General features: G+C 44.9%; 1 protein-coding gene across 5 annotated transcripts in view; it reads right to left on the bottom strand.

Annotated features, from left to right (window-relative positions):
- The window catches only part of auts2a (activator of transcription and developmental regulator AUTS2 a), a 292,831-nt gene that overhangs the window by 93,562 nt on the left and 183,828 nt on the right, over positions 1-15,441 (bottom strand). For all 5 annotated transcript variants that reach the window (XM_031857275.1, XM_031857276.1, XM_031857279.1 and 2 more), the window contains one exon: positions 9,019-9,048. In XM_031857275.1, the coding sequence (XP_031713135.1) occupies positions 9,019-9,048 (30 nt within the window). The remainder of the gene's footprint in view (positions 1-9,018; positions 9,049-15,441) is intronic.

Raw genomic sequence — 15,441 nt, 5'->3', positions numbered from 1 at the left:
TTATGTGCAGGTGAGCCGGGCCTTGACAGACATCTGCCGAATGCAGCGAGAAAGTTTAACCTTGGCGTGTCGAATAACTCACTCTCAGCAGGGAGAGAGGGCAGATAGAGAGACAGTGAGGGGATGAAGAGAGAGCGCGTGAGAGGAAAGAGCGCGGCGAAGGGCTTTCTGCATAACAACAACCCATTTTTTTTTTTGTTTCATAAGCAGCCTGTTTCCAGAGACACTGGTTTGAACCCAAGGTCTTACTCCATGCATTATTAAAGGCCAGTAACAGGCAATACCGCCTCATAAATAGAAATGAGGACAGACACCCGAGGAGCCGGGGAGCTGCTCACTCTTGATCGGCCACAAATCTACCGGCCTAACATGACCCAGAGGGTTCTACGTACACACCACGTCACAACAGCCCTCTGCTCGTTTCTGTCACTGCACCTGACAAATGCATATGTCAATTGTATAACAAAAAAAAAAAAATGTATGTAATTTAGTTACACTCAACTTGTTGGGCAGCATGGGTGTTACTTTTGGCTTCGAGCTCAGGCCAACTTTAGCAGTGCTGCTAACACATTAGTGACATTAGAAATATGGGGAGAGGTAATAATGTGCTTAACAGATGGCTATGAAAATAGCTCGATCAGTTACTAGGAATAATATGCCATGCCTTCTACATCCTAATGATAAAGGAGTCTCGCGGCAAGAAGCCAAACTCTTATATCATGCGTGCTCAACTTCAACAGTGGAAAATATCTGCCACATTCTACTCTTGCTTTGATATATACAGGACTTAACATTTCTTTAACTGTGGTTTTGTTTCCATTCAAAAGCCTCTCGGTATGTGGCCAATCTCATAAAGACTTTGATATATCTACACAATTTGCCTGAGACATTTTTCTTTTCCAGGTCAGGAAAGATGGAAATGGATTTTTTTTTTTCCACAGGAGTGAGCATCTCAGTCAAACAGCATATTTATGGTTTTTGTTGCTGATTGAATTATTTTCCTTTCCCTGTGTTCTCAGCTTGCACTGGGAATTGAATCATTGCCTTTGAAACATGATTCACTGCAGCGACTGTTTTTTTCCCCCCCATTCAATTTCAAGGACTTGGCAACCTTGTCCTATTCAAACGTGTGCATTATTAGCTTTTATTGTTGTCCATAAATGAATGGTGAGGTTGAGCACTCTAGAGCAAGTGGAACACATTAGGGCCTGTATAATATCACATCTCAAGGTAAGAGTGAACCGTCTACAATTCTGTGTCTCAACATCAAAACTGCCGTGCGGGAAGCTTTCAGAAAGCATCAGAAGGCAATCTAAAAAGCCACAGCGGTGCTTTTTGTGGATGGTTTTGATTGCATTGCACATGCTTTTGAATAAAGGTGCATTTGAGTATCCGCACCTTTACCAACAATCATCACGACGCTGCTGTGTCAATGTAATCAGCAGTGGTCCAAATGCTTCAACCAAAACTTTAATAACGTGGCTTCGTTTGACCATTCAACAAATATTTAATAGATCAACACATTTAACATACCAGAGTTACACAGAGAGGGAAAGGTCTCGTGTAAACTCAGACACATCTGATAAATACAGAGCAACAAGTTGCCTTTCTTAAACTGTGGACACCTTGACAGACTTACCGGTCCTGCATGCAGATTGAATGCCAATTATAAGCAATGGTATAAACAGTGACTTGAGTGTTTCAGCAAATTGGAAAGTTTTCCATTCAAATGAGGTGATTGGCTGATGGTGAAAATGTGCGTTGCCAACACTGCCCTATCTTGGGATCTTTGCTGCTGGCGATCGGTTGTAGTAGTGGCTGTTAAAACATGTAGCTTTAAGGGTTCCCACATTATAAACTTTAAGGGCTTATACAGAAAACACATGGTAAAAACCCAATATTAATGACATGTTTATTACTGTCCACATTTGAGACTAAGTGTTAGCAAGTGGAGCTGTGCTGTGATAGAATGAGGAATAATTTGCTGGGACAATGAGGGGTTGCAAGCTGGAGCTAGCTACTGCAACTGGGTCACAGTGGATGTAACAGTTATTCTGCATTCATATGTAAAAGCTGTAGGCACCGGGACCAGATTTTGTGTTCTGGTTTCTGTTAGTAGTCCGAGAGGTATTGAGCAATAACGTTCAAGTGGGCTTTGGTTGAATGCAGGTAAACAGGCCGAATGCATTGGCTGAAATGCAATCTGGGAACCCACCGGGTTGATTTGACTTATTATTGGTTTAAAATTAGCTTGTAAACTGTCTTCTTGTGAAACAATCTGCTCGTACATGTCGTCTCTCAACTCACTCCAGTCTTGCATCTCAAGTTGCTTAATCGGACGTTAAACAATGAGCAGTAAATGGGAAAGGAAGTCTTTTCCCGGAGGCTTATCCATCATCATTGGAAGAGGGTGAAAGCCCTAGAGCCAAGCAAGCCTGCTCACTACCACTGCTAACAACCAAAGCAATGCAAAAATAGCTATGCTGCTAAAACTACTGTTTTTTGTGTGCTTGAAGGTTTGTCATACCTAAGTCGATGGTGAACCAAGTGTAGATTAAGACAAAACAATCTGCAGGGCAGGGGAGTATCACAAACATATCAATGACCTGTGAAGTGCAGAGACAGACTGACAGCTTCCCCTTTTGTCACCATCTCATTTCAGAAGGACAAAAAGGAACATGGAAATTTGCGTCAATTAGGCTGCTTCCATTTAATTACCAGTGTGTCAGTCAAAGGGTGAAATGTCTCTCGTCTGACCTCTCTTGTGGCCTTGCGCTCCACGGTGTCATTACTGTACTGCTGGGTGGGGGTGGGGGTGGGGGGGTGGGATGAGTTGCACTATAAGGGAGGTTGGAAGATGGGGAAGTAGAAGGGGAGGTTGCAGGGGGAGGACAGGCGTGGGTGTGTGTGTGTGTGTGGGACTGTCTAGGGAGTGTTGCTGCCTGCTGACCCGGCCATCCATCAGACAGGGTCCATCCATCCACCCACCCCCACCCCCTTCCCTCCCCTCCCCACCTCCCCCACCCGGGGCCCATCAGAGTGGCTCTCTGCCAGGCCTGGTATCTCCACATTAATTTCTCATCTGTGGCACCCTAATGAGCTCCGCCTGCTCGTCCACCTCCGAGACCCTGCTGATTATCGGACAGGGAGGCGGCCATTTGTCAATGGCAAGGGGTGGCATTTACACTGCTGACCTTGCTGCCAAGGAGAGAGGAATCAGAAAGGGGGAGAAGAGAGAAGGGTAGGAAAGAACAGAAAAGAAAAATGAAAGCAATCAACAGCTGTGGAGCGCCACGCTGTCTGCCATCACAAGCACTGCCATGGGTGGGGTGATCTTTATTCATGGTACTGAAGGTGGCCTGATTTAACGCATTCAGTGTCCACACTTCCATCTATCTGTCTTTTGGCGATAACTGCTTGAGGCAACAAAAACCTGGAGGTGTAATTATTTATTTTGCTTCTCGCATCCACAGGAAGTTGTGAAATTACTTCTTAAAGCAAAATATGCTTCTTCCTTTTCTTTGCATCTCTGTTTGAGTGCGTGTGTGGAGGCAAGTGGAGGCTCGGGGGTTGGCTGAAGTGCTGAGCCATGGGCGTGTGTGCATGCGCCACAGAGGGAGCAGGGATTTGCCGGTTATTGGATGGAGGGGAGCGTTGTAGGTCTGTGACACCCGCTAACCTTGGCCAGGGCTACTGGGATTACGGGGGTATCCATCACTGTGGCAGCCCCAAGACCCAGATCGGGGGAAAAGCCACAGAAGTTGCCGGGGGGAGGGAAAAATGCTAGTAAAAATTTAATGCACTCCGCAGAGCGGTCATGTCATACTTGGTTATGGAAAATAATCCCAGATGCCTGCAGTGCTAAAATGGAGCTGTAATGTGCTCGCCTCCTAACCCGGCCTGACAGCCATGATGTACGACTACCATTACCGGAAAATATCACTTCAACTAACCCGTGATCCAGCTCCGCTAAGGGTCATATTATCCATGAGGAACAAATTACACTCCCCCAAAGTAAATACAAATTTCCTACACTGACTGGGTACAAAGCACAGCGCGGGGGGGGGGGGGGGACCGCTACCTATGACAACGCTCTGCAGAGTGACAAGGATGATAAAGTACATGACAAATCACTGGCTGACAGGGTACTCTAGTGCAATCAGCCTCAGCCTCGGCCTAGCGAGCACCCACTCAAGCCTGTAAACACTACTCTCTTCCTTTAGAGGGGGCAAAACACATAATCTTTTAACGCTGACAAGTTGCTCTCTCCTTTTTATTACTCATCCTTCCCACTGCGGTGGAAAGAGGGAGGGTTGGGGGGGGGGGGGGATAAAATGGTTTTATGTACAGCGCTGCCGAGTGATTGAGAAACTCGACTCTTCTGCTGTAATTGCCTGAGGGCGAACACAGCAACACAATAAAGGAAGAGAAACAGCAAATATATTACCAGTTCAGATCTTTATTTTATGTCAAGGACAAACAGGTTCTCTCGGCTGCTCTAAAGCACCCATTTAGATCGCTCGCCTCCAATAAGAGGAAAGCACGGCAAATTACAGCACTCTGTTGCATGGCCATTAATAAGACGCAAAAGGTTTTCAAAATGGCATTTACAGCGCGGCTGCTGATAGAGCGAGTAAATAACACTTAGGAAAGGTGTGGTCGCTATAAAAAAAAAGCCCAGGGGCATGGGAAAGAGAAATAAAAAAGTGACAGCGTGATAAAGTCCTGCAGATTACAACACGGAGTCATTGTCTTCACCAAAGTAACACGACGACAAACAGTTAAGCTGGAGAAAGCACTTGAGCACTAGCAGATATTCATACTGAGCTGTTTGATTGGCACTTTAAAGGTGCCATTTACGAGCATAAAAATCACTTAAGCGTTAGCAAGTCCAGACAGAGCAGGAACCTGAGCGCTCTTGACAATATTACAAAGACTGCTGAGACGAGGTGCAGATATTTGCCGCTGTTAAGATTCTAATCAGAAATGATTCATGGAAAGTGAATGTTTCAGTGCATACATTTTTGAAAAGGACAATTCAAATTAGAGGCACTTATGTTCATAAAGAATTTTTCTGATAGTGTACATACTTTCCCTCAAAGGATTTAGAGAGTTCTTCCTCTGGAGCATACACATGTTGAGGCTGTGGGATGTTTCACAGCCCCCCCCCCCTAAAAGGCCTCAGATGGTGGGGAACTGTTGGCGTTAACTACACCATGAAACCAGGCGATGTTATTGGAGCTTTGGTGGATGCACATGAAGGACACCTGAGGCTGCGGAGCTCATTTTTTTTGTGTGCCTTCCTGCCAGCAAAGCGGAGCATCGTAACTGGGAACAAGCTGCTCCAAATGAACAGGCCAGCCCCGCCTGGACCTAATGAAAATGACCACCTGATCCTGCCTGGATCCAACAAAAGGGTGTGAGAGTGTAGAGAGCACATTTTGATGACGGTCCAGGTTTCAGGAGTGGAAGATGGGCCAAGCCGCACGACAGCGACAGAGGCACGCGGACATCCTCGCCAGCAAAAGCTTGGAGAGGTTTTTGGCCTCTCAGCAGGCCTTTTTGCCTGACTCCTAAGTGGCCCAGTAAAGGATGAAAGACGGCAATTCATCCCATTTTACACTTGCAACATAAGAATGAAATGACCTGTAGATGTAGATGACTGCAATAATAACTGTAATAAGGAATCAGACATGTAAAGATGCACAATCGACACATTATAAAATATTAAATGACGCATACAAAAGGTATTTATGTCACATTTCTCACACACAGTGTTTACCTTTAAAGCAGAAGTATTCACCTTTCCCTTGTCATCATCTGAGCTCTGATTAGACCACTTGATACTGGCAGAGGGAAATGAAGACCAATGGTAATGGGGGGCCGTAGCAGAGATGCTAATGATAATGCATACAGAGCTAATAATACCCGTGTTGTGTGACGAGCGGCTGCAGCGAGCCTGCCTCCTACCTGTCTCCCACTATGCCATTATCCTGTCATGTTGGCGAGGGCCCGTCCTACAGGTCACTTTATAATGAGCAAATGCTCTGACAGTTTCCGACACGCTCGCACACAAACACACCGGCAGGACTGTGTGCACACATACCCTGAGATGCGAATAGCTGTCTCTTATCAGAGTCTGGCAGCTCCAGCCGACACGGCAGAGGCCTTCTACATCGAGCAGAACATGATTTCTCCTGGGAACACTTTTTCCATTTCCCTGCTTTTGAAGGGGGAACCAAATAAGCCACGTTCGTCCTCATCTGAATACATTTGACCCATTAAAACGACTCTGCTCTCCCGCGTCCTTCTGCGCTGCCACGTTGTAAAGACAAAGTGTTGTAAAACCCGCAGAATGCAGACGACAACGGTGGCGGTGGTCGTAGTGTGCCTGGCAAGTTCAGATAGCGGTGGAGGTGGCGTGGACTGAGGGGGGGGGGGGGGTGAAAGTGTTGAGCTCCAATTACTCCCTCACATTGAGGAGGAACACATGAGTCAGCCCCTGTCATAGGGGTCCCCTATTTACTAATTCACTCCTCTGTTACTTTAACACACAATTAATCAATGACAGGAAGGTGTAGTCGGAGCTGTTCATCAGGAGCGTAACGTGAGCCAGGGTGAATTAATACAGTCACTGGGGGCCGGATAACAGCTTACCGTGCTCTCCCTCTCTTCCTGAAACAAAAAGGAATTGCCACCGAGACAGGAGCAATTTAAATCGACAACACTGAGTAATGACTCAATTTGCTGCACAGTCTAAACACCACAAGCAAATGGCATTACTAAATCATTAGAGTGGATCTAGATCTCTGGTTAGAAGTCATTGGATGATATGGCTGCTCTTACAGTCTGTGAGTTACGCTCAAACTGTGAATACCTGCATATTATAAATGGAACTGCACAGAATACTAAAAACGATCTTGCAGATACTTACAGTAGAAGCACTCGGATATTATAATGCATCATTTTAGCTTTCACCAAATGTGGCAGCCATTATTAAAAAGGTACAGCTGTACTTTCTAAAACAAACAACGTAGGTATACTACAATGGGGAGGGAGGTAATATTCAGAAAAAAAAATATCTGAATAGCCAAGATCAAAGTGGCAAATTCACAAGAAAAAAAAAAAATCACAAATTTACGAGAACAAACTTGAATACTCTGAGATTAAAAAGTCACAAAATTATAAGGAAAAAGTTGTGTTCCTTTTGTGAAGAAACAACAGTGCTTCACTTGTTCCGATCAATGTATCCGGGCCGTGTCGCAGGAACCTCTCCCCAGCAAACTCTAAGGACATAATTCACCATAATCTGTGGTTCAACACAAGCAGGTATGTTATGAGCATTTCCTGTGTTGTTTCCCCTTTACACCGACACAGTGACCGTGTGTAACTACGGTGTTAGCTGGGCAGAAATAAAGAAACACGCCTTTGTATAGTCAAAGTGGATATCTCTACTGTCCTATAACTTCTGAAATATCACTATTTATATATGTTCATAAAAGAACATACAGAGGCCGTCTGTCAGAGAGCACATCAGAAACAGCAATGTTTATCTGATAAGCCAAAGTAAAACGTACAACAGCTTTAACATGAGGATAAAGTACAATGCATACCAATGTCAGCATTATGTTAATAAAAAACGTAAAAAGAAAACCTGTATATGTATGTTTCAGGACCTTCGCCTCGCTCAGAGGCGATCCTTACCATAACAACACTACTTTAGGAGCAACAAAATGTATACCGCAGAGTTTTCTTCTTGTTTCTCTGAATATTGCCCTCCTCCCCGGACTCTATTATTATATATTTTACCTAAAAATGCAAAAAATAAACAGGCTTAACTTGACACCTTCCAGAGACAGCTGAGCTGATAGTGAAAATAAGGGAGAGATTCTGCTCTAGACTGCAGGAAACCTCTGGAATTTAGTGACCTTTTCTGTAATTCCACCAAACCTGGTTCAGCTCCTCAAAACTAATCTGACCATTTCTAGTGAAAACTTTAACAATTTAATTACACGACCCAATATCCTCATGATACTTAAGTCACAATACAGTCTGAGTGTGATTTTAAATGCAGAGCATTGCAATAACATGTATTGCGATATAATGTTTTACTGCTAATTATCCAGTTTGTCAACATCGGTCAACTTTTCACTCGGTTCATCTCACTTCACACGTTTGTATTGCAGCAAAATGGTTTTACCAGTCAAGCAGACAGACTGACCAACACTGTCACAAATGTTGCATCATGCACCTGACAAACTGAACGGTTAGCATTAGTCTACATAATCCAAGCCCACTGACTCAACCCGTGACCACACCAGAAAAAACTCTCCAGCCTCGAATAGACTAGCAATTGTTACCAAAAGGTTTTATTTGTACGTGCAATATTAATAGTTTCAATAATAAAGATTGATTCTTGGCGTAAGTATGTCAAAACAATATTGCCGTGCTAAATATTGCGATACTATGCAGTATCCATTTCCCTTAGCTTTAAACCTGGAGAACTTGTTTGTTGGAGACCAATGTGGTTCCCTGGAAATGTTTCATTTATTTATTTATTTTTTTGTAAAATTGCCAGAAAAGTGTGATAACAAAACCATGAACCTGTGCGGTAGGAGGTGTGGGAAGCAATGATTGTGTTAATGTACCTCTAGAGTGCGTCTCAAAAACAGACTGGCAGACAAAAGAAGATGAGACAGATAGACAGATATGACACAAGGTACGTAATACTGAGATATGGAAGTGCTCGGCTTTAAGCAAAAGAAAGCCTGGCTGTCACAGCAGTCTCATTTAAATGTCATCAAAATCCTAAAAACCCAGAACAGCTTGATTTAGATTTTGCACATCATTAAACCATTTATAATTAATGTGCAGCTAATTAAGGCTTTCTCATAGTTATTAACACAATGTTTCATTCTAATTACATTACATTCTCAGCCTTAAAGAAAGCCGAATATTTGAATCTTATTGAAGCCCAATAAAGGATGTCTGAAAAATGTCAGTGAATGTTAGGCTTACCTTGTCGTCTTGGTCGCTCTCGGTGTCACACTGCAAAAAACACAACAAAGAGAAAGTTAAAGCTGAGAATGAGGAATAACATGTCTACATTCTTGTTTCATAACTGTCCCTGATTCCATTTCCACACGCGTGGGTGTCATAATCTAATTTACTTTTGCGAACGGCATATCTTATCTCTTTAATGACGAACTTATCACATACTCATATTCATATTCAGTGTCTGAATATCACCAGATCACTTCATTAGCTGACACGAGCACCAGCATGCCAAACAAAGCTAATTTCTCATGAGCAGCAGTGCCCTTGTTAACATTGAAACCTATGTGAGATTCAGACGGAGCTGGAATCTGCAAACACCATCCGCCACCAGAGTTATAATTCTGTGATGCGTGTTCCTGCTTGAGGCTGGGAATGGAGAAATGACAAGAGGAGGAAGGAAACTTTGTAATGGAGGGAGGAAAAAAATTTTTCTTTCCAATTTCAATTTCAAGGTCCGCTTAATTCTTTATCAACTAATTAGTGTGATGCTGGGTGACTGGCGGCCCTCAACGTTGTGCATATGGCTGAGGTGCAGAGAAGCACTGGAGTCGGTAATGAAGAAGGCACTGGGGGGGAATATGGGCAGGGGTTGGCACAGTGTGTGTGTGTGTAGGCAGGGGGGCAGGGAGAGGTTGGTGGGTGTCGATTAAAGTAGGGAGGGAGTGGAAGGAAGGGGGTGAAATGATTGACAGCCCAGGGATTGAGCGACAGAAGGCCCTGCCGTTTTTTCTCTCTCTCCCCCCATTTTTTTTGTTTCCATCTCGTGTTTTTTGCTGATCTGGAGCCCTGCAGATCTCAAAGGTAGGTGGGCTGGTCTCGTGGCTGGTCTGTTTCTGAGGCTGGACGGTGAAAAAAAAAGGGGGCCTTGCGAGCTCAGCAGGAACATAGCATCCAATTTACAGGCCTGTCCCACACGGCCCCAGGGGCCGCCCGCGGCACACTGCCATGATGGTCAGCTCCAGCAGCTCATAAATTATGCAGAGGCAATAAACGCACTGGGCAAACACTCAGACGTTTCCCTCGCTCTCCATTTCTCTCTCGCTCTCCTTCTCCACAACATACCATCCCCCATTTTAATACAGTGTGCAGAGAGCCAGCAGCCCCAAACGATTGTCAGCTGGAAGAAAAAACAAGGGTAATGCAAGACGAGTGAAGATTGTGATTAAATGTGAATGTCTGTATAATACAAAAAGCTGCACACTGTGTGCATTCCAGCTCGTGAATAAACAGGCGTGTCGGCCACGTATCGCTCTCTCTCCCGCACAGGACTGACTAATGCGGCAGCAGACGAGATCTGATGAGCAGTATTAGCCATCTCAACTGCTTCCATGTATTCAGGCCTCTCAGAATGTGACAAGAGTAATGCGACGGAGTACTCATTAGCTGCTTCTCTGCCTGTGCACACTACACACCCGGGAACACAAGCACGCGAGGGTTCGAATAATGGACATCATTTGAGTTTTTCCACTGTGTTGTGATCCATGAAAAAACTCTACCAGCCTTTCTTTCTCGGGTTCCCTTTCTATTTTTTTCTTCTCCCCGCTCTCCCTCCTTTCCGTGTTCGCTAGCTGTGCAGCCAATTGCTTTGATTGCCGAGATAGAAGCCGGCTGGAATGACTTGCCCTTGCTTGTGAAGCAAATGGAACATGCTAATGGAACTCATCGTATTACCCGATGCAAAAGTGCCATAGCTCATTACTTTAAGATAAAAGGATATCATTGTAGACGGCAAGCAGAATTGACTTTCTGTGCTGCGACTTGATGATGATTTAATCAACTGCTCTCTTTCACTTCTCATCCCTGCGCCTGTCGCTTTCGCAGGTGCCACTAAACGAAGCACTCACACGGCTAGTGGGGGAGAGAAAAAGGAAAGAAATTGCTGTCATTATTTTTTTCTCCCAAGGAATAGAGGTATGCAAATTTCCCAGAGCGACAAAGGGTGGGAAAAAAAAGGGAAAACTTAATAAAATGGAAATACCTTTATAATGAGCAAAGTAAAAAATCCCGAGATCAGGCCTGACAGGCGAGGGCAGGCAATTTGATCGTCCTCACAATGCAGACGCCAAAGCTCCGTTGAACTCGCTGCTCGAGTACAGAGCAAGAAGTAACAAATAATAACACCTCTAAAAGATAAAAAACACATCCCAGGCATACAAACAAGTCAGAGCTGTCACTCACTGATAGGTGATCATAGTGAACTAATGCGCTGCCTCATGCATAAAGCGACCTGAGGCGGGGGAGAAGAATCCCTGCATATCTGGAATGTCTTCCCGCCTTCGTATTTCTACTCATTGACTCGTGCATTACAAACGGAGACGGAAAGCTAGAAAGTCTCGGCTTTGCAATTGGAAACGCCATGAATGAATGGTACACCTCATTAATAACTGAGGCACGGTATTGTTTTAGGAGGTAAGCATGAGCTCCAACATTCGGTTATTGCTACTGACGGTTGAGTATATAAATCTGCAGCGCTATGGTTAACTGTAATGTCAAAAACACTTCACAGTGATTCTAGGAGGCCATGTCTAATGAAAAGACATATGTCAGAAGTTTAAAATGACTTTCAAAAATGAACAGTTTATACCGAAGAGAGAAAAAAAAACACAACAACAATGGTGCTATTGAGATCAGTGGAGTTAGCTCCCTGACAGGCGGTCGGAAATGGGTCTTATTTAAAGCAACAGTCAAGAACAATAAGGAAACCATTAGTCCTGGGAGGGGGCTGACAGAGAAAAGTGATCCTCTACCCAGGCCCTCTGCTGTTTACACAGGGCCGGCATTATACTGTACAGCGAGACCCCAGTGTTAAGTTTAAGTAACACAAGAATGTCAAACATTAGCGTCAGCCCTAAGAGCTGTTGATGTTGGCCTGTATCTGGAGCACTTCTGATTGCCGCTCTGCTCTCACACGGGCCTCTTTTTTGGCTGAGTGCTCTTACAAATTTCCATATGCTCCGTCCAAGCATCGAGCCTTTTGTTTATATTGGTCTGAAAGTAGGAGTCAATTATTCTTGTCCTAAATCCTCTCCAGCTGAGAGTAATACTGGCCCAATACAAAGGGAACACGAGGAGCCGTGGGTCGAATGCTAAACGATGCAGCTATGCTATCGTCCATAGCAGCAGGGCTCACCAACGTCTCCTGCTAGAGCTACCCGCAGAAAATCCTCTGTGTTGAAAAGGTAACCACATCACACAGGCATGCGTGCAAGGCAAGTATGCCATGTTCCCTTTTCCAACATACCCTTCTGGAAATCCTCTGGTCCACAAATACTAACAGATGTTAAGTCGAAAAACGAAAAAATGACATGCATAAGCGATAATTGTGAAGGCAAAGAGTGTGTGTTTATCGGGCTTATCATGTTGTGTCCGCTGTCTCTGGTGTTTCAAGTTGTCTCTAATCTAATACTTTCAGAAATGGCATCCTCTTAGGCCGGGATGTGTGATGGATGCGTATTGTCGCCCCCCATGTGTGACATTAGCCTCAGGTTATGCTGGTTGCTATCCATGACCTTAGAATTAATTATGGCAGATATGGGCTTCATTAAAGCACCCCGCTGCACAGAGGATGGTGTCTGTTTATCAGCCTGAGCCAGGTTGTCCTGCAGGAAGGCTGAAGGGGTTAAAGCCCAGGGAGGAAGCCAAACTGCCTGCATGCCTGGGAGCTGGAGAGACAGCATGAAGGATGGCAGCCATTGCCAGGGTCAGCTATGACAGTGCCAATTTGATGTGCTGTCGTGAAGGGCTCCCCATTCCCTCCTCCTAACAGCTCCTTCCTGATATAGCTGCGCGTCCTGATGGTTTTCTGATGCAAACAGTCGCATGGCAAAATGGTTTTCTCCCCTCCCGCCGCATCCTCCTCCATCTGCTGCTGGGGCCTGGGTGCCGCCGACCGCCTGCCTGTCACAGCGTGCGTGGAAATTAGCTGGGGAGGAGGTGCTCGCTTGTGCTAATTACATTTTAATCATTGGAAATGTGTTGGCAAATCAAGCCTTGATTGCCATCTTGGAGCCCAGTGCTCCTCTCTGCAGGTTGGGTTGTGGGGCGGGGGTTTGTGGGCCTAGAATGTGGCTGAGCCCGGGGCTCGCCGAGCTGGACGCATCGCACTCCACCACGGCTTGATATGGCGGCATGCCTGGCCTGCCGCTGGGTAGAGGCTGTGCCGTATTATTCATGGAGAATAGAGGGAGACTAGCATGGCGAAATGTGCCACGCTTATTCTCCAATCCCCCGCTCACACCTCCCGTATCCTTCTCTCTTTCTCACCCACACATTACACAGTCTGCCAGTCCCGCCACTGTGAATTGAGGAACAACAAATAGAGTCGGGCAGGAGGAGACTGATGAGCTCAGGGTTTGCTACACAGCACCTGCTTTGGCACACAAAGCTGCAGCAGCAGGCCCCATCACAATACGCTCACAGATTACTTTCTTATAATATATATACAGAAATGAAAAGAGAAACTTGGCTACATCAAATTTGAACTTTTCCAGAGAAAATCTGAATAATCTTGATGGATACGGTCGATACATGTTGCTGGATAGACCTTCTGTTAAAAAGCCCCTTCTCCTTGGTCAGATACCGACTGGCACTATTCTTCAGGTTTGAGTGTGAAACACTCCCACGGCCAAACAAACAGTATGACTTCACACTGTAGTGAGCCTCAAAAGAACTAGAATGAAGACCAGCAGACACACATTTCATATAAAAGAAAGAGAGATCCATAAAAGAAAGCTAAGCAAATACACCAAAAAGTTCAGTGAGTGGAAGGAAATTCAACATGTCATGTCTGACTGGGACAGATCATTTAAATAAGCAGAGCTCTGAGGCGATGACATCCAACGTCTAATTTCCACAGCATCTGTTTGATGTCGAACTGTCATATGAAAGTATGGCAGGAAGGAGTAGACCTCAAATAATCACCAGGAAAAGAAAACAGCACAGCTTGAGTGTTTGAGACAGTCTATACAGTCACATAAGGCAAACGCCTCTTTCGATAGCCAAGAATGTTTCGTCAGGGAGGACCAGACTTCTGTTTGGACTAATATAACCAGGTCTGATCCACATGTGCAGCACTGGCCAGATGCAGCGGGCCAACATCTGAATGCAATTTCCCTTCAAATGTAAGGCTTCATCCAGTAGATATTCAATTTCGACCGCAAACTCTGGATTTCACTCGCTGGGGCAGCAAAGCTAAAGGGGGGACGGCAGTGGAGGAGGGCCTTCCATAAAATAATAAGAACTTTATAGTCTGTGACCCCTGCTTTCAATACTCTGGAGTACATTCTTTTTATGTTTTATTTCCCTGGAACGTGCCAAAACGTACTGAAAGAACATTTGAGAGAATTTTCTAAACCCGACTCTTCTTATTAATTCCACATTGCTAAATCTCTAACGATTTACATTGTAATAACACCGATGATGTCACATCGGAGAGTTGGTTGCAATGTCTGCAAAGGGGCTCCATGTCCAAGTGTAAGCAGAAATGTGTCAAGCAGAAACACAGAGACATTCACACACTTCTGGATGCCTGGGATGAAAAGATGCATTCAGAGGGCTAACAAGTGGTGTATGTGTGTGTGTGTGTGTGTGTGGCTTTCTGTTTGAGTGCGGAGGAAGGCAGGACATGTAACTCGACCGGGGAAGTGGCAGCGTACTACTGGAGTGATGCTTGGCAAAAACAGATGTTGCCGCAGGGTAAACCTAAATCTGTTGATCAGTTCCATCCACCCACCCGACACACACACACACACACACACACACACACACACACACACACACCATGGTAGGAAGGAAGGAACAGAGAGGTGCAGCACTTTGCTTTCTTAAAAATCCATTTGTTACACAAGCAGGTTCAGTATCTCTCCTTCTAGAATCATCTCAACACGGTTCTCCCGGCTAAATGGAAAAAAATCTATATCAATAAGAAAATAACATAAGACACAGCTGTGGGCACACACACATACACCCACCTTGCTTCACACCAACCCTGCACTGTGTCCATGAGCCAATAGGGGACTGAGGCACAAAGCAGATGCTGGATTAATCAAAGATTAATTGCCGGATTTTGAGATAATTACATACATCAGATTGCATTGTTTGTGCAGTTATGGTGACTCTCCTGAGATGAGTCCTCTTGCTGTGCATGGTAAGTACCCCACATGCTCGACATTAACAATGATGCGATATGGCATCTTCTCTACAGGAGTCTGGCCTCACACGTAAACAATCATCTTAGTGACTTTCCTGTGTATCTAAAAGACAAACTAGATAGCTAATAAGAGGAAGTGGGCAAGTGTTGTGATGGCAGGAGTTTTGTGCAGATGACTAGATGACATTGAACAGGCACATCTGCCCTGTTCTAAACCCCGAGACGTTGGAACCACT

Source organism: Anarrhichthys ocellatus, unplaced genomic scaffold (assembly GCF_004355925.1).
Source record: "Anarrhichthys ocellatus isolate YVR2014 unplaced genomic scaffold, GSC_Weel_1.0 scaffold18, whole genome shotgun sequence".
In the NCBI taxonomy this organism is placed as follows: Eukaryota; Metazoa; Chordata; class Actinopteri; order Perciformes; family Anarhichadidae; genus Anarrhichthys; species Anarrhichthys ocellatus.
This window is presented reverse-complemented; position numbering and strand designations above follow the sequence as displayed.